Source organism: Branchiostoma belcheri, unplaced genomic scaffold, assembly GCF_001625305.1.
Source record: "Branchiostoma belcheri isolate BF01 breed outbred unplaced genomic scaffold, Haploidv18h27 scaffold51, whole genome shotgun sequence".
Classification (NCBI taxonomy): Eukaryota; Metazoa; Chordata; class Leptocardii; order Amphioxiformes; family Branchiostomatidae; genus Branchiostoma; species Branchiostoma belcheri.
Window position 1 is genome coordinate 1,259,365 of NW_017804143.1, and position 22,594 is coordinate 1,281,958.

At 40.8% G+C, this 22,594-nt stretch overlaps 2 protein-coding genes across 2 annotated transcripts in view; one reads left to right on the forward strand and one right to left on the reverse strand.

The window, feature by feature from the left end:
• Nucleotides 1–819: 819 nt before the first annotated feature.
• On the forward strand, nucleotides 820–3,800 carry LOC109480444 (alpha-1A adrenergic receptor-like). Its single transcript, XM_019782634.1, has 5 exons — nucleotides 820–877; nucleotides 1,324–1,437; nucleotides 1,782–1,856; nucleotides 2,458–2,612; nucleotides 2,991–3,800. The coding sequence occupies exons 1-5, from the start codon at nucleotides 820–822 to the stop codon at nucleotides 3,798–3,800; spliced, it is 1,212 nt and encodes a 403-aa protein (XP_019638193.1).
• Nucleotides 3,801–10,001: 6,201 nt separating this feature from the next.
• Nucleotides 10,002–22,594, reverse strand: part of LOC109480540 (beta-1-syntrophin-like) — a 33,374-nt gene continuing 20,781 nt past the window's right edge. The window contains exons 3-7 of the mRNA XM_019782761.1: nucleotides 21,600–21,742; nucleotides 13,470–13,583; nucleotides 12,884–13,002; nucleotides 11,258–11,451; nucleotides 10,002–10,603 (exon numbers count right to left, since the gene is read on the reverse strand). Coding sequence (XP_019638320.1) covers nucleotides 10,511–10,603; nucleotides 11,258–11,451; nucleotides 12,884–13,002; nucleotides 13,470–13,583; nucleotides 21,600–21,742 — 663 coding nt within the window. The 3' untranslated portion in view covers nucleotides 10,002–10,510. The remainder of the gene's footprint in view (nucleotides 10,604–11,257; nucleotides 11,452–12,883; nucleotides 13,003–13,469; nucleotides 13,584–21,599; nucleotides 21,743–22,594) is intronic.

Consider the following 22,594-nt stretch of genomic DNA (forward strand, 5'->3'; position numbering starts at 1 on the left):
CAGGTAAAAAAAAGTAACCCTGGATCATACTAGATTAGCCTAAATGCATGTTTATGCGTTCAAAACAAGAAAAGAAATTGTTTCCCGGTATTAATCTCTTGAAACACGGCGCTGAATATTGACGCAACAATATTTCGGGCATCGCGCGCCCTTCCCCGTTGTTTAGACTGTATGCAAATCCCGCGTCACGTGTCGGCATTTCGCATCTCTGATTGGTCGTTGCGTCTTAAGATGACTGAGCCGACGCGCGTTTAAACAATTTTTCTTTGTTCGATTTATGACACTTCACAGAGAATTGTCGACAATGGCTACTTCTTTTTGTTGCAATATATAATACTTCACGGAGAATTGTCGCCTATGGCTTCTTGTTTCATTTTCATTTTCAAAATTTTATTGATAACCAAGTGACAAAATACATACAAAATATACACATACACATTAAATGAGACATGCACAGCAATAAACAGAAATTACAGTTGTTGCCAATAGAACATCACTCTACCTGACGGCTCTGCTAATCTTTCCGGACTGTCCCTGTGAAAATATAAAAATGATGGACACCGGTTTTGACACGGAACTGCGGCTAAGCGTGCTAATTAGGCCAAGCTTCGCAACAGTATCCACGACAAACGGTCCTAATTTGGTAGAACATCATCTGTTCTCTGGAGCGTTGGAAATGAAAACCCTGAAATAACCTAGTTCTACCGATTAACACGTTTGCTGACCACGCCATTGTTGCTGTGTTTTTTCATTCGACGATACCTCTGTTTTGTGGGTGTGTGTTTTTACTCTTGCTGGCGAGATTTCCTTTGGTCAACGATGATTAGATTTTTGGTCTGCCTGTTTCCGGCGCTACTGTTCTGGTGGACTCCAATAGGTAAGTCTGTGATATTTACATACGTAACTATGAATAGCTTTTTACAACTAAACCTCTCCCCGCTCCCACCCACACAGACACATACATACAGAGAGAGAAAGAGAGAGCAAGAGAGTAAGAGAGTGATAGAGAGAGAGAGAGAGTAAGAAAGTAAGAGAGAGAGAGAGAGTAAGAAAGAGAGAGAGAGAGAGAGAGAGAGTAAGAGAGACGGGCAGACACACACACACACACACACACACACACACACACACACACACACACAGAGAGAGAGAGAGAGAGAGAGAGGCAGACAGGCACATACGCACACACATATATGCCTTTTAATTCAACACACGTATGGTTCATTTCATCTTGTAACATTACTTAACTACGTTCAAATATAAAGGTATTGCTAACTAGCCCTAATTTGTGTAGGAGCAGAATCAATAGAAGTATTTTGTTTCCAGTGACGGTTCTACCTGTGTTGGAAGCCCGGCCAGTGACGGTCGTCCCTACAAGTCCAACTCACGGAGATGAGCACACTTCTGTGTCGCCTGATGGTTCGTACTGGACAGAATCTGGTAAGAGATCTTTCGAAAAAAATATAGAAGTGCGTTGCTGGTTGTCCAACGCTATAATTCGTTCTTTGTGTATCACAAACCTGAAAAAGATTTGGACACACTTCACAGATTGCTTTTTTTCACAGATACTCCATGATTCAACATGTATTCTTTTCACATGTAACCTTTTTATGGTTTTTCATACCTGAAATAAAGAATTAATGAAACGAAATGAAACATAATGCTGAAGAACGAAAGCGAATTGGAATATGGTGTTGACAGTATACACTACCTATATAATAACCACAACTGATACGTATAATGAAGTCTAAACTCCGAATTGTCTTCATTGCTCTTCATTGTAGTGGCTTCGACGACAGTCTTTCCGGAGAATTTCACAGATCACGACCTGGACTGGTTTATGAACAACTCCACAACGGGTAGGCTGCAGCATTCTCTATAAAACAGGGGCTAATAATAAAGGACAAATGATGAACATGTAGAATCAATACGTATATTAGTATTTACATACATACCGGGACGGGGGGCGGTATAGGCTTCAGGACACCTTTGACCCACGAGTGACGTCACAGTTGCATCGGCCCATGTGTCTCCCTAAACGAACACGGAGGACATGTCATTAGTTTTACTTTCACAGAAGGGAAACAGACTGTTTTATCAGGTCCGTTTATTCTCCGTTCCAAACAAAAATGGCCAATATACCTCCAAGAGTCACCATGCCGGTTGTCACCATGGTTAGTGCTGGTGTTTGATTTCACCGTGTAGCAAAATGGCTTGCTAACATGTAGCAAGATGGCTTGCAACATGGTACATATACATGCATATTATTGCTTGAATAAGAATAAACACAGAAGTATTTTTTCACTATTTTCAAAATATACTGTTAGGCTAGACCATGTTATAAACATTATGTATTTGCTTGAAGATATATATTCTGTATCTTCTTTCATATTTTACCTTCCTAGCTTTAATACCTTTCTTCCCATCTAATCAGATGATTTTTTTTCTCTCAATCTTCAGGCAACTCGTCCGATGCATCTGTTGTTCCCGCCCACCCCAGTAATGTTGTACCGCTGTACGTGAGGATCATCATCCCCCTTGTGTCGGGCCTCTTCGTCATCGTGGGCACCATCGGCAACGGTCTAGTCATCCTGGCCTTCTGCAGTTACAGACAGGTAATCTCCAAGCAGATCCTACGGTGGCATAAGATAGTATCAAATTGGCCAGGCAGTATCCACTGGCCATTTTTTTTCAGATTTGCAAAACAAACAAAAAAAATTCGAATTGGTTCTGAATCAACTAAAAAATGCACATATTTTGGCCCCAACAGTTCTTCAGTTTTTCCATCTATCAATGCAGTGGTTTGATTAAAAGTTCAAAATTCATTGTTTAATTTCAACCCAGCCTTATGTGTTGACTTCACGGCTCCTATCGAGGCATTTGGGGCTAGACCTGTTTTTTTTTCGCCCTGTCGCTTGATATTTTTTCTGAAAAAAAAAACGAGAACCAACAAATTGAATTGGTGTGGCCTAAGACGGCTGTTATTTCCACAGGTCCGGACCTCCGCCCACACCTTCATCCTGAGCATCAGCATCAGTGACATCATGATGACCGGTTTTCACTACCCGACAGGAATTGTCTCCATGATCATCGGTGCTCCTGCTTTTGGAGAAACCCTGTGCCCCATACAGGGCGCCTTGTTCTTTATAAGTATCTACGTATCGTTCTTATCTATGGTCCTGATTGCCTTCAACAGATGCATGCACATCACAAAGTCACCAAGCACATACAGGAAGCTGTTCACCCCGGTCAAGTCGTTCTTGTGGGTTTTGTTGTCGTGGGTTGTGGCTGGGTTGTTGCTAGCTCCGGGGTTTCTCGGCTATGGGGAATTCGGTTGGAGTAAATACCAAGTCTGTAGCATAACGCACGAAAACCCGTACAGCGCGTACTACATGGCCAGCGTCTTCGGGATATCCTATTGGGTTGTGTTCTTTGTAGTTGCCGGCATTTATGCCAGGATCTACTTCTTCGTGAAAGATTCTGTGGTGACGATGGCCGCAGCAAACCAAAACCTTGCCAACCCCAAACAGTACGTTTCCAAAAGAGTGATCAAACAGACCAAACACATGTTCATCATCTTCAGCGCATTCACGGCCTGCACGGCTCCGGTTTTCGTGATATACGGTATCAGAAACTTCTTGTCTAGGGAAGTGATTATGATGTTACTTGTGCTGTACAGCCTGAACCATGTGATGAATCCGTTTCTGTACGCCTGGAAGCTGCGCGTGTTCCGGCGCGCTTTTAAGGCACTCGTTAGCTGCAAGCGGCAGCTGCCGTTCCAAGCTGGAAACGGTTGGAACTAACGACCAAATGGAACTAACGAAGTTTCAAAGCGATACTTTCATGCAATGTCTGGCTTGTATGTACCCTCTACCAGGCTTCGGGAGGCGGCTGGAAAGAGTAGATATCGGCCAAATAGAAAGAGGACATGCCAGGGGAGTTGGTCCGCAAGAGAGTACAGTTCGTGTGCGGCAAACTGTACTCTCTAGCGAACCAACTCCCCTAGTATGTTATCTCTCTATTTGGTCGATTTCTACTCTTTCCAGCCGCCTCCCGACGCCTAGTAGAAGCTAGCTTGTATGTACCAAGGAATCAGTCCCCACCAGACTCATTTGCAGGCTGAATAAATTGTAGAAATAGGCATAAAAAGGAATGTAGCTGGCCAGTGGGAGTTAGCTGCGCAATACAGGTTTTGCTATCCGAAAAGTAAAACTGTAATTATGTTACGTGTAAGGACATGACCTAGGAATCCACAAAGGCTCCAGACGGTTTTATTCGTGACAATCACCATCACGACAAATGTGCAAAAAGAGTCTATCAGCCTGGGAACGCTTGGAATTAACGACCAAAAGTTTATTCAAAGCACCTCGTTCATGTAATGTCTGGCTTGCAGCTTGTATTTACCAAGCAACTAGTCCCCACCTGACTCATTTGCAGGCTGAATAAATTGTAGAAATAGGCATAAAAAGGAATGTAGCTGGCCAGGGGGAGTTATAAGTGCGTCGCCACAATGTATTGTACTGTATTGTTTGTACGTTGAAATAAACAAACTATTCTGGGATCCGTCGTTTTCGCTGAGTTAGCGCCGGCCGTCCGTCACCGACCAATCACGTTGTCGCCTGCGGTCACAAGGCAACTTGATTGGCTGATAGTTTTCCCTGCGCAACGCGATTGGCTGGCCCCCAACAATAGCAGGGGTGAGCGTCCGATTGGTTGGCGGCTGGCAGCATGCCAGGACGTTGCTTGATGCTGTACACTATAGCCTCAACCACTCATTTGTAGGCTTAATAAATGCTAGAAATCGGTCTACAATGGGTATATAATTAGCCAGGGGAGTTATCCGACCATGGTATCCCCCAGTTGGCAGGTTAGGCCGATTTTCGGCTTTTATTTCAGCCTCAGCCTGCATACAAAGTAGTCTGGTGGAGAGCTAGCTATACTGGCGGCTGACATGGCAATGAATGAATGAAACAAAGGTATCGGGTATATAATGTCCTCAGTTGGAGCCTACGCTTGGTGTTTTCACCAACAAATTGGAGGGTACAAGTAATGGGTGGATATATCGCAGAGTACATAAGGGTTCCTCCACAGGAGCGATGATGCCCTGGATTGAATGAATAGTACATTACAGATATTTTAGCCTTTTTGTGAATATGTCATGGATCATTTTGAGACGTTTTTACGGTATCGATTTGACAAATCAGGTAATAAGGTGGCGCATTATATCTCCTAAGTGTAGTTGCAAAAATGATTGGTGATGATAAGAGACGAAAGCGACACCCGTCCGCTCGAACTTATGCGGCATCCATTTGATGGCTTTTCAGCACCATGACGCAAAAGCGACACCAAGCGATTTCGCCATGACATTGCAGGTTTTGCATTGCCATTGTGTTTAACGATTGTTCATGTCTTGTTGCGTACTGAGGATGATCCTGTCAAAGAATAAATCACTTTTGGCTCTTGTATTGCAATTTCTCTATTGGCATGGTTGTCTATATTGTGTATAGTTTATATACATAAAATGTCCAGAATGGTTTACTCAAATATACAGTGAACTAAACCAAGAGGGTGCAGATTTCTTGTGTTGCCTCACATTAATGTTTTAGTAGTTGAATTATACACATGGTCACATGCAAGTATATTCATTATGAAATATATAAAGACTTAACTTTCTCTGCCAACACTACAATGAATTGGAACTTACCCCAAATTTTCAGCTGACTCCATCAACCTTGTTCAAGGAATGGACCCATCTACTCTTGGAACGTGACGTCAGAGACACGTTACCATAGTAGCGGGTCATACGTGCCAGATAACTTGTGTCTCCCCCCGTCTTTGTTCAGGGTAGGTCTGTGAGCTCTTATGTAGACCACCTCCTTCACTCCTCTTGCGTAGAAGTCCAATTCATATATACATATTCATGTTTGCACATATATATCCTATACATGTATAATGTTCATGGCTTAAGATACAAACCTACCTACAAACATAAAAGAAACAACACATTGAAACACTTGAGGTGCCATCACAGTTTATTCTGTTACAATTGCATTTCACGTCAGGTTAGATGGAGAAAGACTTACTGTAAGAGTGAGGGTGAGGCAATCCAACTTAGCCTCCACCAGGCGTTCTGACGGGGTTATAGATGGTAGAATTCAGTCAAAATAGGGCAAATACTTGGCCTGGAGCACAGGCCTGAAATAAAGGGTAGTAGCCTCTACCAGGCTTCGGAAGGCAGCTGGAAAGAGTAGAAATTGGCCAAATAGAGAGAGATAACATGCCAGAGGAGTTGGTCCACTAGAAAGTACAGTGCTGCAAACGGTAAATGGTACTCCCCTGGCATGTTATCTCTCTATTTGGCCAATTTCTACTCTTTCCAGCCATCTCCCGAAGCCTGGTAGAGGCTAAGTAAAGGGTAACATTTTTGATTGGAAACGGATGTCACCCAATGGTTGTCTGGCAAATCATCCTCTGTATTAAGCTAAAGTTTACTATCTTTCAGCCGAGTATTTAGTCTGGTGGAGGCTATTTCTACTACAAAAAGACCAAGGAGGTATCCCTTCCATGCAGAGCTCTACAGACCATTTTACTACGATGTCAAGAATGAAAATAAAAAATCAAGGTGGCCCCAAACAATACACGTATTTGACTTAAACATTGTAATTTCTTTTCGATAAATATTCATTAATAATAACAATGTGTGCCCTTACAATAAAACAATGTTCTCTTTGTAAATAATAATAATAATAATGACAATAATGATAATAATAATGTTGTTCAACATGAATTCATCTTCATCTACAAGAGACTTATAGTACATGCAATGTGGCAAGAAACAAATATCATTTCATTATGTGGGATGTTTTTTCAGGGTGGAAGCATTTTTTTTAGAGTTGTTGTCATTTACATTGAGTCCTTGGCGTACATAAATTCTTGCTTGCAGAAGGATTTAACCTGTTTGTTGTCTGTGCGACTGGTTGTGTGTTTTACGCATGAGTGAACTAACACTAACCCAGCATAGTTTCGAACATGGAAGACGACAATCATCATTCAATGGCCGTAACAATTTGCATATTCACACACACACATTCACATGGCTGACATCTGAATAAAATAGAATCATCACCCTATGCTATGTTGAGAGCTACTGACCTATGAGCAATCACTCAGCCTGAAACATCTATTGTCAGTTACATAAAACAGTGATATGACACAGCCCAGTTGAGCTATACTGCAACACCACCTAGCAACAAAGCGAGGTACTGCAGGTATGAATGTAGGCACTTGGAAGATTCAGCAGAAACATTGAGAAGGACCTGGAAGCCCAATATGTATCAATTATCCTTTATGTATCTTTATGTCATTTTTTCTAGCCTGGCTAAATCAAGCTTCTAGCAGCCCCTCCACTGGTCAGGCCCCGCGAAGAAGGCCTAAAACACTCAAGTGAGAGATTACGTAACACAGGCTACTAGTTTTCATGGGACATTTTGTTTCCATGTACTTCACATAAATGATGCCCAGAATTAACATAAATGGACCTTTTCACATAACATCAACACACTTGTTGCCTTCAGAGTAGCTACAGCATCTGGAAAGTTTCCCCCACCCCCCAAAAAGACTGAAAACTTTCAAATATATCTCCTTTCTCATCCTCCTTTCACTACAGATTTCACTGTTTGTGCTCCCTGTAGGGCAGATTAATGAACGACCCCTTACTTAGCATTGGGGATTTTCCAGTAATTTCAACACAGGTGATACTACAAGGTTCCAGGTTAGGCACTTTTGGAAGACGGGACAATTTCGTGATATGACTCACTTCGATTGCAATGTAAACCCTGGATTACACATGTCTGCTTGTACTATTATATATATAATTCATTGCATGTATTACGCTGCAGGCCATACGTTGGTATCAGTTGTATCAACAATAATATCTACCAGATACTTTCCAAGTCTACACCGAAGCCTTATGATACATGGTCGAGCTTATTGTCCAAGTGGACCTCTGATATGCACATGTACACGTACCCGTTTATAATACGTATCACATCGACGTTGATACCGTTTCAGACACAGCTGGCTATCTACTTACCACATTACCTGACACACACTGTCATAGATGAGGAAAGATGCATTTTCTGGGGGAGGGGGGCAGCAGCATTACTAGTAAAGCCTGATTTCTGAATTCCTGTACATATTGAGGTGCATGTCATTAGATGTCTCTGGAACGGATGTAGCCTTGTTTTAAACACTGTAGACGTAAGACAAGTTGTGTTTTTCTTTTCTTTACAACGTGGATATTCAGAGCTTTGGCAAGAGCTGGCTATAGACTGCAGAGAAGTGACGATACGCCCGTAATTTTACATGAATTTTGCGTTCGGTACTTGCACAGATCAGCACAGTGAGTGTCACCCACACTTCTGTGGTAAATTGCAGAGCAGTAGAAGGATGTCTACAACAGTTCAGTGAAATGCCATCACTTGGTACAACTTTGCACAAACTCTGATCAGTCAGTTTTGACTACTTGCAAGATTTGAGGCTTAGGGAAACAGCATCCTCATCTGTGCGTCAATAGAAATCTTGACGCCTCTGATACGAGCACCGGACTCAGCCAAAGCTTGTAACACACTTCTGAGCATTGTAGAGGACATCAGAATGACCACCTTTCAACCGAGATCACACAACCCAATTTACAATCAACTTGGCACAGAACTGTGATAGCTTGGCGCAAGGAGTACTTCCCACTTCTCTTGCAAGCAGAGAGAAGAATTTTTGAAGACTTTTTTTCCCTTTTGATGCAGCAGTTCGACTTTCCCTGAAGATTATTGTCTGACAAAAGGAAAGTTAAGTGCTGTAAAATGAACGTGGATATTCTAACACTGCCTTGATTTTAGTGATACTGCTGCTTGTAAACGACTCCTTTCCTGGGAGTGGGGTGGCAGGGATAGACGTTTAATTGTGTGTAATGTCCTACAAAAGTACATGCCCAACTACTGCTATAGCAGTTATCATTTACACGCCCTGCCCACTAGAAGCCGGGATGGCTGAGTGATTCTTGAATGACCAAAGATTTGAGAGATTGCGGAATACATTTCATACACAAACAAGATTTTTAATATCTTGTGTGTTTTGTTGCCTTTTGAATCATACTTTTAACATTCCAATATGTTAAACCAAGGGTCAGACAATTCCATTTTTTCTCTCTCCACAGACACTCAGCTACATTTGTATGTCTAGTGAAGAAGGGGCCTTGTGGTTTGCAGGACATTGCACACAACAACCACTAGGAAGACAATAAAAGTCGATAATAGATCTACTTAAGAAAAGGAAGAACATTTTGTGAGCACATAATCGATAATACGTGTACATGCAAAGTTTCCGCAAAATGAAATATAAAACATACCCTTCGAAACATTAACTAGTAACATACCCTTAACCCTCAATATGTCATGGGCTGGTTATAAACCCAAATTGGTTGACATTAAGAAGGTTAAAATATAAAAACTAAAATATAGATTCTTTTCCCCACCAACCAAATTATCTGTCATAAAACAATAACGATTATGTCTAAACAATAATCAATTTAACAATAATAATTAATAACATATAATACAATATATGCAAAGATGGACATATGGCTAGTTTTCACTGAGATGGAATGTAATGTTACTGTGACCACTTGGGTGCCAAGAAACTTGTGTTAGTGACAATTCTTAAGAAGCACATTTTGCACAAGGATCAACTCAATTAAAATAGGACTGTGCTTCAGTCAGCAAACTGTAGAAAAGTGCCTTTTTGAAATTCCACACATAAAATCAAGTCTTTCCTATAGCTGTTACCATTCATTCCAACACACAAACAGGATTCTAATAAGCCGTTTCACAGTTCCTATTGTGCATGTGCAGTCATGATACATTGCAGTCTAACTCTAAGGCCAAAGTTTAAGGCCCTCTGGCTATTCTTTGTCTATAGGAGCCAGGAGGGGCCTTGAACCTTGACCTTAGAACGCACATGAGCACTCGGAACTGTGAAATGGCTTATGAAGCCAGCCATATCATATTACATTGCAAAGGTTAATCAATTCAAATGCGAACAATTTAGAACAAAATTCCCACTAGTACCAGAACCCCTGAATATTATAACTTTCCCACTTGAATTCATGAACTATTTTACTACAATTTCAAATATTAACCTTGAACCAATTATCCAGAAACAGCAGTCACCATCTTGAATCATATTCACAACCCTATTATTTTTTTCAAGAATGCTATGATGATGAACTTGAATATGAGTTGATTCTAATTGAATGGCAGAAAGTATAGCACTGTCAACAAATGAACTTCTGAGAACTATTCTCTCAAAACCTAATCTGCAGAACCTGTTGACTTGTCCAAATTTACCGGCTTTTCTAAAGCGTCATGGCACAGATCGAACCACTCCCGAACAGGGGTGGTTGGTGCATATTTTTCTCCCCCCCCCCCACAAATCCCGACCTCTGCTGGAAGGGTCAAGGTCATGCGAAGAGCCCCATCCTGGTGACCTTGGCAGACAGAAAGTTGTGGATGATGAAGACGATTGGCTTAGGGCCTGTGCACATGTCCAATTGCTGTGAGTGGGAGGCAAGAAATGACAAAAATCAGCACCATAGCATTGAATACCAAAGCTCAGTATTGTTGGTTTTCAATCATACATATCTATACATGTACGCATGTATAGATACATATTTATATCTCTATCTCTGTTCCTCTATCTCTCTATCTATCTCTATTTCTCTATCTATCTATCTACATGTATCTATCTATTCATCTATCTATCTATATAAATATACATGTATCTATCTATCTACCTATCTATCTATCTATCTATCTACCTATAGCTATCTATCCATCCATCTATCTATATGTCGTGCAATAAAGTTCTTCTATCTATCTATGTTTCTATCTATTCTACATAGGAATACTTTACATTTGGAACTGCATATCTCACTATTGTTGTAACAATATGGAACCGCATTGTTAAAATTAATACCTAGCTATAGTGCACAGTAAACCAGTAACACTTAGCTTCTGTGTACAGTAAACCAGTTGCCCTGATGAAGATGACAGACGGTCATCGAAACGTTGGCTCTTGTTAAACAAGTGGTTGTGAAAAAGAATGTTGCTATTCAATCATTAACCAACCTGATGAAATTATTCACTGATACAGTGAGTCCAATTTTCTTGTGTCTTCAGTTAAACTTTCCCTGACCAAGCGACCCTACCTGTTCCCCCTCGGCCCCTCCGAAGTCCAGCCAGAGCCGTCCCACCCCGTCGTCTGCCGACATCCGCATGCGCTCGAACGGGAAGTTCCACAGGACCTCCGACTCCGAGTCGCTGGGATTGGAGTTGTCCATGAGCGTGAACCCACTCTCGTAGTGAACCATCAACTTACACTCCCTCCCCTGCCAGAAACATGCTGTAGAGAGGAGAGGGACAGTAAGTGTCATGTTATTATAAGTCGACTAAGTTGCATATATTAACTACATATTTGAAATATTACTTTTAGTGGGGTTTTAGATTTGTTGCGCACCACTACTATTAGAATGTTTTTAGAATTGTATTTGTTTTAAAAATCCAGTCAAAGTGTATCATCCCATTGTAAATGAGCATGCAATTCAGCCGTCAGGCTGCAATATGCTTTTGTGCAATAAACCAATTTGAAAGAAATTTGATAGTGTTCTACAGAATTATCAATTCAACCACAAAACAACACCCAGACAGCGTCTTTGCCCTCTAACCACAAAATTAAGTCCCCGTAAAAATAAGTGAATTTACAGAATTCAACATCTCCCTCTCCAAGACTGCCAGGGTGGAACAGCAGTGGGCAGTTATGGGCTTTCAAGTAGAGCATTCTGAGTAAAGTCTAGCCCTGGGCTTACACCAAGCAACGCATAAAAACATGATTACAAGTCCGGGAGGGGAGCAGTGCAATGAAAAGGCTTTTTGGTGGATTCCTAAAACATCAAATGAATTTCTTTATCCCATTCAGCAACTGACATATCCATAGGCAAAGAGCAGCAAATGAAAAAGACTGTTAGTGTCAGTCAACTTGCTTTTCAAAGAAGTTGTTACATAAAACTGAATGCATGCAGTATAACATGTCTGACCTTTTTCACACCTTAACTACCAGGGCATTCATGTTTTTCTAAGCCCCTCTTGAAGTTGCTATACGATACACAGCAAAGTAAAATGCACGGCATTACAAGCCTAACCCTTACTTTCACTAAGCTTTGACTGCCACTAGTGCATCCTGACTGTTTTTCTAAGCCTCTTGAAGTTGTTGTAAGGCAACAAAGTAAAATGCCCAGTATTATATATATATATATGTTGCTTTTATAGCTTGAACTACTATTTGACTGTTCCCTTAGTTAGACTTGTAGGTACATGTATCACCAGTCTGACCTTCCAGTACATACACAATGTCAGGCGGTAACTTGTGGTTAGGGTTGTTCACTTAGGGTCTGAAGGTTCTGCGTTTCAAAGTTTCTTCTCAAACCTATATATGGTGCATAGGGCAGTGCCCATCTCCTTTTCTGCAGTCCTTGGACCACACAGTTGTGCAATCATTACAGCAGGGGGCTAGTTCATATTGCTAGTGGTGTGTGTTTAACTCCCACACTCTCCCAAATGCTGAGTGCTAAGCAAAGAAAGCAGTATGTACCATTTTATACCAGTATGGTTCAGCTGAAGATCGAAACCACAACCTGCCTAATGCAAGGCGAACACTTAACCCACTTGGCCATTACACTGACCAATGACCGTGACACTGTTAATGTCATTCCTTCCACAAATTTCACGTGATAAATTTCAGTAAACAAAAACAGATAAGAAGAAGATGAGACCCTGACCTTGTACGACCTCCTTCATGTCCTCAGCAGCCTGGTGACACAGCTGGACGATAAGCCGGGTCCAGGCGGCCAGGTCACGCTGGGTCTCCACTCTGAACAGGTGAGCCTCAATGCCTTGTCTGAAATCATAAATATATTGATTTCAATTTCAACTTCAATTTTATTAAAATCAATTGACACAGCAGGTGTACAAAGTACTCCTGAATTGCGTCGACTTTACATGTTCGATACAAGAATAAACACAGGGAAATTGCATACATATATACACGAATAGGACATGGCACACGAAAAACACTAAGCCTGCATTTGACTATTCTACAGTTAGATGGTGTAGTAGAGGAATGACTGATTCAATATATTTGTCCTTGCCTTGGGCACTGTGTTACCTCCAGAGTTCCTGATTATTACGTTTACAATAACGTTTGAGGGGCTGGTCTCCACAAAAATCATTGACTTTACAGAATTTAGTTTCTGCACAGATGAGATTTGTGTATTTCGGGCAAGTGGGCATGGGAGAAATATATGTTAAAATCCCCCACCCCCCAAAAAAATACTGGATAGTGTGGTAAGAATATATAATACCTACCTGGATCCCGTTCTTGTCCCAAAAGCCAGATCTCTCCCCGAGGCTGCCCCGCCTGGTGACCGGGAGGGCGTGGTTCCCGTGTGGCCCACCCTGGAGTCAAAATACGCAGAGCACCTGCAACAGACACAGTAGAAAGTACAGTGGACTCATTCCACAAGCTTACCAACATCTATCACACCGCAGTCGTCCTTCAGTAAGACATCTGGAGCTGCATAGTTCCCATTTTAGAACTTTTATTCAGAGACAGTTGCGTTAAGCCCCTGTCACACATAGCGTAGAGTGCATGGTCCAGTGGTTAGCAACCCTGCCCCTGGACCAAGAGGTAAGGAGTTTGAATCTCGGTTTTTGTTGCTCGCACAACATACATGTAGGCACTACTACTACTAGAAAGGGTCCTGGGGACCGGATGTTAAGCCATAGTCCACTGATCATTGTACCGGTACTTGTGGAAAAGAGCTGGAGGAATTTCCCAGGTACAGTATATTAATAAACGTTTAAATTCTGCACATAGTGTCTGTCTTCTCTGTCAGCATAGGGATGGGGGAAGTAAGTGTCTTACCTTGAAGAACAAAATTTTTCCTTTAAAAAGAAAGAATCATCCATCGATCATTGAACAATCTAAAGAAAAGTTGGTACCTATATCTATGAGTATCCGATTACCTTTATTGACTTTTATTGTGTTGAAAACGATCGACATCAGCAACTTATGATATTGCTTAACACTGTCAAACAAGAAATCAAAAGTGATCCAAAGCAAGATTTTTTCCAAACCCCATATTGATCTGTGCTCAACATCAGCTTTCAAAGTCACAACTAGTGATGCATACCTAAACCCAATTTCAGGTTCAGGTCCGGATTCAAGTTCAGAGGTTTAGGTAAACCCATGGCACATACAAAATTGCATGTTGGCAACCTTGCAATGTTGTCTGGGTGAAACTTTGGCCACATAACATGGAGGCTGGTACTTGACGATGCCCGATGGCAATGTTTTCTTCATTTTGCAGCAAAGATTTTACAATCTACAGGAGGTTTTAGGTGGTTTGGAAAGAAAAGGGGTATGTGAAATGGTCTTTTATGGTAATAAGTCCGGACTCGGTTCTTGACTTTTAGGTTTTTTTGGACTTGAACCTAAACATTTTTTAAGTCCGGATCCAAGTCCAGTGAACCGGTATGCAGCACTAGTCACAACTACCCTTGAATCCGAGGGCAATTCATCACCAATTCCAAAATCAATACTTGACAATAGTTCAGGCCCGTACAATTATCAAGGGTGTCGGGGTTAATTAAATTTCAGACCCAAAAACTTGTCTGTTGACCTGCTTCAACAAAACGTCATTAACGCCCCAGACTGATATCAATAACGTTACACTTATATGGCAGGACAAATTCCCGTGCCCATCCCACCTTGCTACCACAACAATCTTGCTGAGCAAGGGATCTTTTCCACACACAAAGCAATCGATAGATTCAAACGGCGCTCGACAATGCCTGTGTAGGGGGATTGACCCGGTCATGCCGTGATATCCAATATCTAGTTACCCCCGCAGCTTCGCACATTCGAGCCTCCATCCATACATATGAGATTGCCATCCACAGCATAACTCCTCAATCGATACACATAATCTCCTGGTCATCTAGATAGATGAAAGAGTGACCGCTTGCTGATGGCAAAACTGCTTTGTCGGGATTAACTGTTGTTCCTGGTAGGGTGTTTCTATCCGTATTCCTTTATCCTCCGATATACCTCTAAAAGCCTGTTCTTTGCTTACCAATGCGGGACCACAATATCGGGTCAGGTTTAAAAGCAATGCAAGGTAACCTTGTACTTTGCCACTGTAAGTCTGTTTCAGTAGCTTTAAATCAAGCGAAGCCCTAGACTTACTCTCACTCTCGAATAAAAGTACCCCCTGGAATAAAAGTACCCCCCGGACAAATCTTCAAAATGTAATAAAAGTACCCCCTGGAATAAAAGTACCCCCCCGGAAAATTTTAAATTGAAATGTGTAAGCAATGTTTATGCTACTAAAATGTGTTCTCACGGTGTACATGTATGTGTCCCTTGCAAACACAGGTCCCAAATAAACATACCGGGGTACCCCCGGAATAAAAGTACTCCCGAGAAATCTTCAAAACCTAATAAATATCCCCCCCCCCAGAATAAACATACCCCTGGAAAATTACCAAATTATCAGCCTGCATTCTTACAGGTTAATGAGAAGTACATGCCTTTGTATATGTCGTGCAGTCTAATGACATTATCCATCTACATTCTTACTTGAGATCTGCCTCTGAGTTCACACAATTTGTTGTTGATCATTGCATTGCATGCATGCATTGAGCAGGAACAATGCTATCAAGTTTTGGAATACGAGTCCTTGATTTTTAAGGTTAAGAAAAATTACAAGAATAGAGTTTGAAGTTGAACAAAAATTAACAATATGCTAAATTACATGCTCTATACAAATTTGCAGTAATGTGTAAAAAGCCATAGGGAAAAGAATCAAATATAGAATATAATGTTAGTATTTTGAATGGTATTTCATTTTTTATACCTTTAAAAAAAAACTTCAATCAGTTTTCAAACAATTGTCACAATCCACAAGTCACACACAAAGTTCACACGAGAATAGCAACAATTTGAAACACTGCCACAATCTCAAGGGTCTCAGGTTTCACTTACAAAATGTAGCAAGCTTTGAAGTTTGTGTTAGTATGCAAATGATGGGAGGCGGGGCCACAAGTTCTTGGAAGAATGGTTCATTCTCTAGTAGGGGGACAATAACATTTTAAAACATTTTGATGTGTACTTGATATGAATAGATTGCAAGTTTTTGTCATGTCAACACCCTTTTACTTATTGTTCAACTGTTCCACAATGTAACATCCATATTTGATTTTTTAAGAAAGAGTTTTATTCACATTTAAAAATCATAGCTTCCCCATACTCAAAGTAGGCTCTTCCAAATGATCGTGGGAAGTTTTCAAGTCTTCACTCCTTACGTGCTCCAGTCAGAACGGACTATTTCCAGCTTGAATTGTCATTTCTGTGGTAGGATTTTGGAATTCTTGTGAGAAATACGATTTATTGTGCTAAAATACACTGTTGTCTGGTATTGTTTTCATATTTTCATTGGAAAAAGGAATACTTGAAACACGTAATGTGCAAGCACATGTTCCAGGCTCACCCCGAATTATTTCTAGTAACGCTAGCTCATATCTCCGACCTGCTTCGTGTTCCAAAATATTACTTACCTTTTTCAAAAAAAGAGGTGATCTTTTCCCTACATAAGTACAAGTACGATGACTCAGTAAATCTGCCGTACGTTTGGTGTCAGTAAAGTTCTGCCCATGCATATTTGACATGTTGCAAAGTGGCCGCTACTTTGGGCTGTGTCCGGGCATCGTGGCTTTCCAAAAACGTGCACCCAGAAAAAATGTTTTCTCCAAGAGGGCATGTACTTTCAATGCTGTTAACTATGCCCCGATTTTGAAAAATTATTATATGCACCGTCCAAAATGAGATCATACCGGGTGGATGTTCGGGGCAACAAAAAAAAAGGCACACGAGAGTTAGTTTATTCACGGACGTTCAACACCGGAGCGGTCACCCCCGGTCTTGTCGGATCTTCTTGCGTACTGGCAGAACTAACAAAACATGAAAAGTTCCCGCTAGAATACCGCAACAAGTTACTACAAAAAGACTTAAATGTATTATTTGTACCAGGAACTTCCTTCTTACGTCCAGACATGTGTTTTTCGTGACATTTTAACTCTACTGTTACGTACTTTTTTGCCCGGAACTTTTTTGGATTCTGAAAAAAAATAAACGTACCGTCTAAAATAAGAACGTACCGGGCGGATTTCAAGGCGAAAAAAAATAAACGTCCCGGTACGTGTATTAGTAAGGATAATTCATACTCCAAATTCATTATCAGCATTTCTGTGACTACCAGTAGTAAATTTGGATCCAAACAAGAGATTGAGGTATCTGTTGTTTCTTTGTCTGTTTCAACTATGATTACGAATGACTTTGGCTTGCAGAATTGTCGGTAACATTGTGTCTGTGTCACAACATTGTGATACTGTCTCTGTAATTGTTTTTTGAACACTGTACTCCATTCAGGGAGACACACATGGTGCCTATGCATTTTGAGCAATAAAATTTGATTGGAATCACTAAAAAACTTCAGCATGCTGAACACGACTGCAATGGTACACTCTTCCACATGCTAATGCTTAAAGTGCTCATGACACCAAAATACAACCTTATCTGATTGTAGTTGACATAACTAGTAATAGTATTACCTGGCTAACAGACACATTTACAATGAATAAGCATAGTTCTCCTGATACATTTAAAATTTCAATGCCCCGTCTCCGAAAAGTCAGCACAAGCCAGTCCCGGCAGACGATTTGCATCTCTGTGTTTTATTTTTGCATTTCTGCATATTTTCCTGAGCTGACACACACACAGGGATATCATCAGCTCAGGAAAAATGCACTTTTCGATGCCCGTACAGACTCAATTTCTCAGTCAACATGATTGAAACAAACTTCAAGTGACCCCTTTGTGCTCGTTCTGCCATGAAGAGGAAGAAACATACCTGCATGTCTTCTGTGAATGTCCAAACGTTATCACTTTTTGGGACCAAATTAAAACTTGGTATCACTATAAAACAACTAAAGATTTATTCTTAAATTCGTATTTTACTTTGACTTTTTTTGGTATCATTTGGTCTTTCAGCAATGCATGCAGGGGCCGGAAAATAATTGGCATTCAAATAGACGCCACAGTATGCAGTGCCCGTCCTGACCCACATGGTTATGTAGAAGGCTGCAGCCTCTGTTTTTGGCTCGGCCTCTATTAGTCACAGTAAATGATAATAAACCATTGTCAAGAGGCGTGTAATTGGGTGCTATAGCTGGCTCTGTGGAACAGTTGTAAGGCCGAGAGAGGCATAAGTATTGGCCTTGAAAAGTCGGATCTACATGTAGCTAAGTCAGGGCTCTAGTCAGCTTGAATTTTTTTTCCATCAGCCCAGGTTCATCTTCGGATTTTGGGGATCGGAGGAGATGCCAAAGAGGCTTGCAATCTAGGGGGGTCCTGAGGCATGCTACCCTAGGAAATTTAGGATTTTCAAGCCTTCAAAAATGCAATTTCCCGCATTTTGAGAGGCAAATGATGGTGTTCAGATGGAGTGGTTCTCAGTGGTCCTTTGGATGTTTTCATATCTTTACCCAGGTCTTGTTAATTTTGTCTGTCAAGGTTGACGGATTGGTTTTAATATTTAAAAACATTTCCGTCACATGCTGCAAAGTTCTGGTAATTGACAGAAACAATGGTGCTGGCTAGAGGCCTGAGCTACATGTAAGTAGAGCCAATGTTGCCAGGCTTTTGGCATGTGATGTGGTAGGTACAGAAATGATGTGGTTATATTATTATAAACTTCCACATGTGTCACATACCGATCCTAATCCAGCAATGTATCAGGTAACTTGTGGAAAATGAAGTTATGTAGCTATGGCGATGGAAAAGAGCCAATAATATTACTCACTTATGCTCCATGAAGTACTGACAATACTTATACATAAACGTTACAGATTATTAACATTATACACGAAGGTGACCAACATTCAAGACAGTCTCCAATAATATAGACATTAGTAACAGCATAAAAACCAGGCTGGGTTTTCATAATCTCCACATTTTAAAGTATGTGAGACTGAGAGGTTGGTATGTGTGGGATCAAGAAATCCTGTCATACTTTGGAGCATTGCAAGAGGTTTTCTGTCATTTGGATAAACAAAGGGGCCGGCAATGATACATGTAAAATATTCCCTCTATGCTACCAGTCACAGGCTGGATATGATTATGAGGACTATTGTAGATCACTTTATGTTTGTGGTAGCAAAATTTCGTGGTCTGAGGAAAGTGGAAATGTTTGCGGAACTATATGTTTGCAGTGGCGGAAAAAGTGAAGCAAAAAGAAAGTCAGCAAATTATTTTTGCTGTAATAATAAGTTTGCAGACTGCGAAAAACAAGAATATAAAAGAACCACAAAAACTAATGATTTACAGTATGTTATCATTATGTATAATGTAGGTCTTGAAACTTTTGTCAGTAGTTTTACTTTCAGAGTTTTCGCAGTGACCTCGCCACAGCAGATTCATGTACAGTGTATGTCTATACAGATCTAGAATTGTTTTAATAACGAATCCAAAACATTGGCCCAGGAAAAAATCCATTTTCCTCCAATCAGGAAATAAAAACACTGTCAAAGTCAATGAATTTATAGTACAATGGACAGCACCAGGGAATTGGTTACAAATTTTTCTGCACATTGATGACAATTCAACTAAATCTATCTTGTCAAAACAATAATGCATTGTAACTAGGCCAATCTCTATAGGTTCATTGGCTCATGTATACTGAACAGCAATCCTTACCATTCTTGGAACGTACCTTGTATCACGACCCAATCATCTGTTGTCACTTACCATACATCCGTTTTAGGGCTCCCGTACAAAAATAACTAACCGTGTGACGTCTCATTTCAAGTTCGAAAACTAGAAAAACGTTAGCCTGGGTGCCAGCTACTACCGCAAGTAAGTGAATCCTTTCGGCCATAGAAGCCATACGCCCCACAAACCCTGATTTGGCACCCTGGCTCTAATTATCTCCTCGTGAAATGAAAGATGAAGGGTTTGGGGCAGGGGGATACTCTTGTAGCGGACATTAGGGTTTCTATCTATCCCTTATAAAATGCCAGCATCTGGCACCCAGGCTAGAAAAACCTTGAATGTCACTTAGTAACTTTGTAAACAATGCAAAAGATGATAACAATTTTGTCAACAACGAATTTTGACTGTACTAGTACCTGCTTCAAAGCCAGTCTATTTTTTACCCTGCTGCTGAAGTCTTATTTTACTACAAAGTATCACAGAACTTGTGAACTGAGTTGGACAAGCCAGATAAATGAGCCCAATTTCCAGTGCCATTACTACTCCCATCACCTGTAGTAGCTTTATGAGCTTTTGATGAACAAATGTAATTCTGGCTAAGGTTCCTCATCTCTTCGCATTCACACCAGCGTTACTAACAATAACTGGGTGGCAGCAAGCTTGTTTCCCGCAAATTAGGTCCCATGGTCTTTCGACATTGGCTTTTCCATGGTTAGTGGCTCCGAGAGGGATAGAGTACAGAGTAAAAGGCAATTTGGACGGTGTGAAAATGGGTAGGCAACCATTTGGACAGGCCCAGAGTGAGTATGGGACCAAGTAAGATTCGATAAACCATGCATGATGTGTGTGTGGTTTAAGGCATTTACAGTTGGGTCAGTGAAAAATGGAACTGGAATGAGGTGGATTATTGGGTGGTGAATGCAACCTGCCTTCCAGTTTCCCCAATGTACATGGCTATTACGAGGAATCTGGTACTAGTACATATACAAAGTCTGTTTTGGCTTGGTTTTTCTTAGTCAAAACGGACCATTAAAACAGAAGCAGACAACATGGATGCTGGACAGAGACTGTAACTGATTAGTTTACAAACTCTGCTATTACTTTAGGCTGCCAGGAAAGCCCCCCTCCCCCATTTTCAAGGTCAAAGGGTCAACATCTGATGGTCTGTCCTTGAACTGGGATTGTCATCCTTAATAAAACTTTGTTAGGAGGATACCACTAGGTCATGACATCAAAAGGACATGTTGTTTGATTTAAACATAATGGTCACTGACACAGTAGGTAGATCTAGAAGAACAAAGCTTTAAAATGAAGTACTGACTTCTGTAGCTTTTAGCCTAGGGGCCACTCTATTTAGTTTACAATGGCTCCCATATTTGTTCACTCACAATTTCTCAATATAAACAAAAAGTTAACCTTAAAAGTTTATTATTGTTTCTGTCATTTTTTAAGAAGTTCAGGACAACATGTTAATTTGTCGAATTGTTCAGGTACACATATAGGTCAGACCTGTACCTAAAACTGTGTTCGTGTACCTGTACCTAAGTAACCCATGTACCAGTACCAGTACCTATACCAAAACCCATGTACATGTACCAGTATCCGTACCTAAACCCATGTACCAATACCTGTACCTCAAATTTGTCTATGTACACAGCTTTACTTACCTTGTTGCCAACAGCGGGTGGCTTTGCACAGGGATGGCCCACTCCTCCCGACTCCAGGGAACTGTATCGTACAACAGCAGGTCTGTCGGTGTCAAGGCGGCAAACACTGGTTTCCAGGTGGAACTGCCACCCTCCCCATGGGCCTATATGTAACAAACAGCAACACAACATGTAAACATTGGACCACTGGAAGAATGGCTAAGCTAAATGCTAAAGCTAAATTGGGATCCAAATAAAGTCAAGTCAAACTCAAGGTAAACGAGGCACTATATTAGATTAATTTTTTTCTCACTCAACACAGGTGCAAATCAGTATCTAGCTTCAGTTTCAAAATTTGAGGTGGGACTGCCACCCTTGCAATGAGCCTGCATGTCATACAATGTACAACAGTAACACAACATACAAGCATAAGCAAATGAGGCACTGTATTGATTATTTTCTCAAATTCTCACACAACTCAGGTGCAAATCAGTACCTATGATCAGTTTTGAGGTGGAACTGTCACCCCTACTATTGGTATCAGGTTGACATTTCCATTTGAACAGAACTATAAACTGTCAGGTTTTTGCAGTGTTTCAAGTTTGTAGTTGAAACAATTCTGTATTACGATGGTAAGTGAATGTATATTGTAAAGTGGATTCATTCCTCAAGCTAACTGACATCTTGTACACCATACTGTGACAGGAACTATATGGCTCCAGATGTACTTACTGAGGGACGTCTGTGGTGTGTGAAAGATGTTGGTTAGTTTGAGGAATGAATCCACTCTTCTATACAATGGTAATGCGATGGAAATATATACACGTCAGTTTTTTCGCGTTGTCATGCATGAATTCGCAGTAAGAGCTCACCGCGAAAAGTTTGAGCGTAAAATCACTGTGAATATTTCATGATTGAAAGTAGTATTAAAAGATACATAAATCACTTGAAACTTCGATCCAGCTACTAAAAGTATCAGTAATGGAGCTCTGTAATAATGGAGTAGCTGGATTTAA

Coding starts and splice junctions, on each gene's coding strand:
- LOC109480444 (XM_019782634.1), top strand. CDS start 820: ATGATTAGATTTTTGGTCTGCCTGTTTCCGGCGCTACTGTTCTGGTGG. Junction 1,438..1,781: donor TTCGTACTGGACAGAATCTG/GTAAGAGATCTT, acceptor TCTTCATTGTAG/TGGCTTCGACGACAGTCTTT. Junction 2,613..2,990: donor CCTTCTGCAGTTACAGACAG/GTAATCTCCAAG, acceptor TTATTTCCACAG/GTCCGGACCTCCGCCCACAC.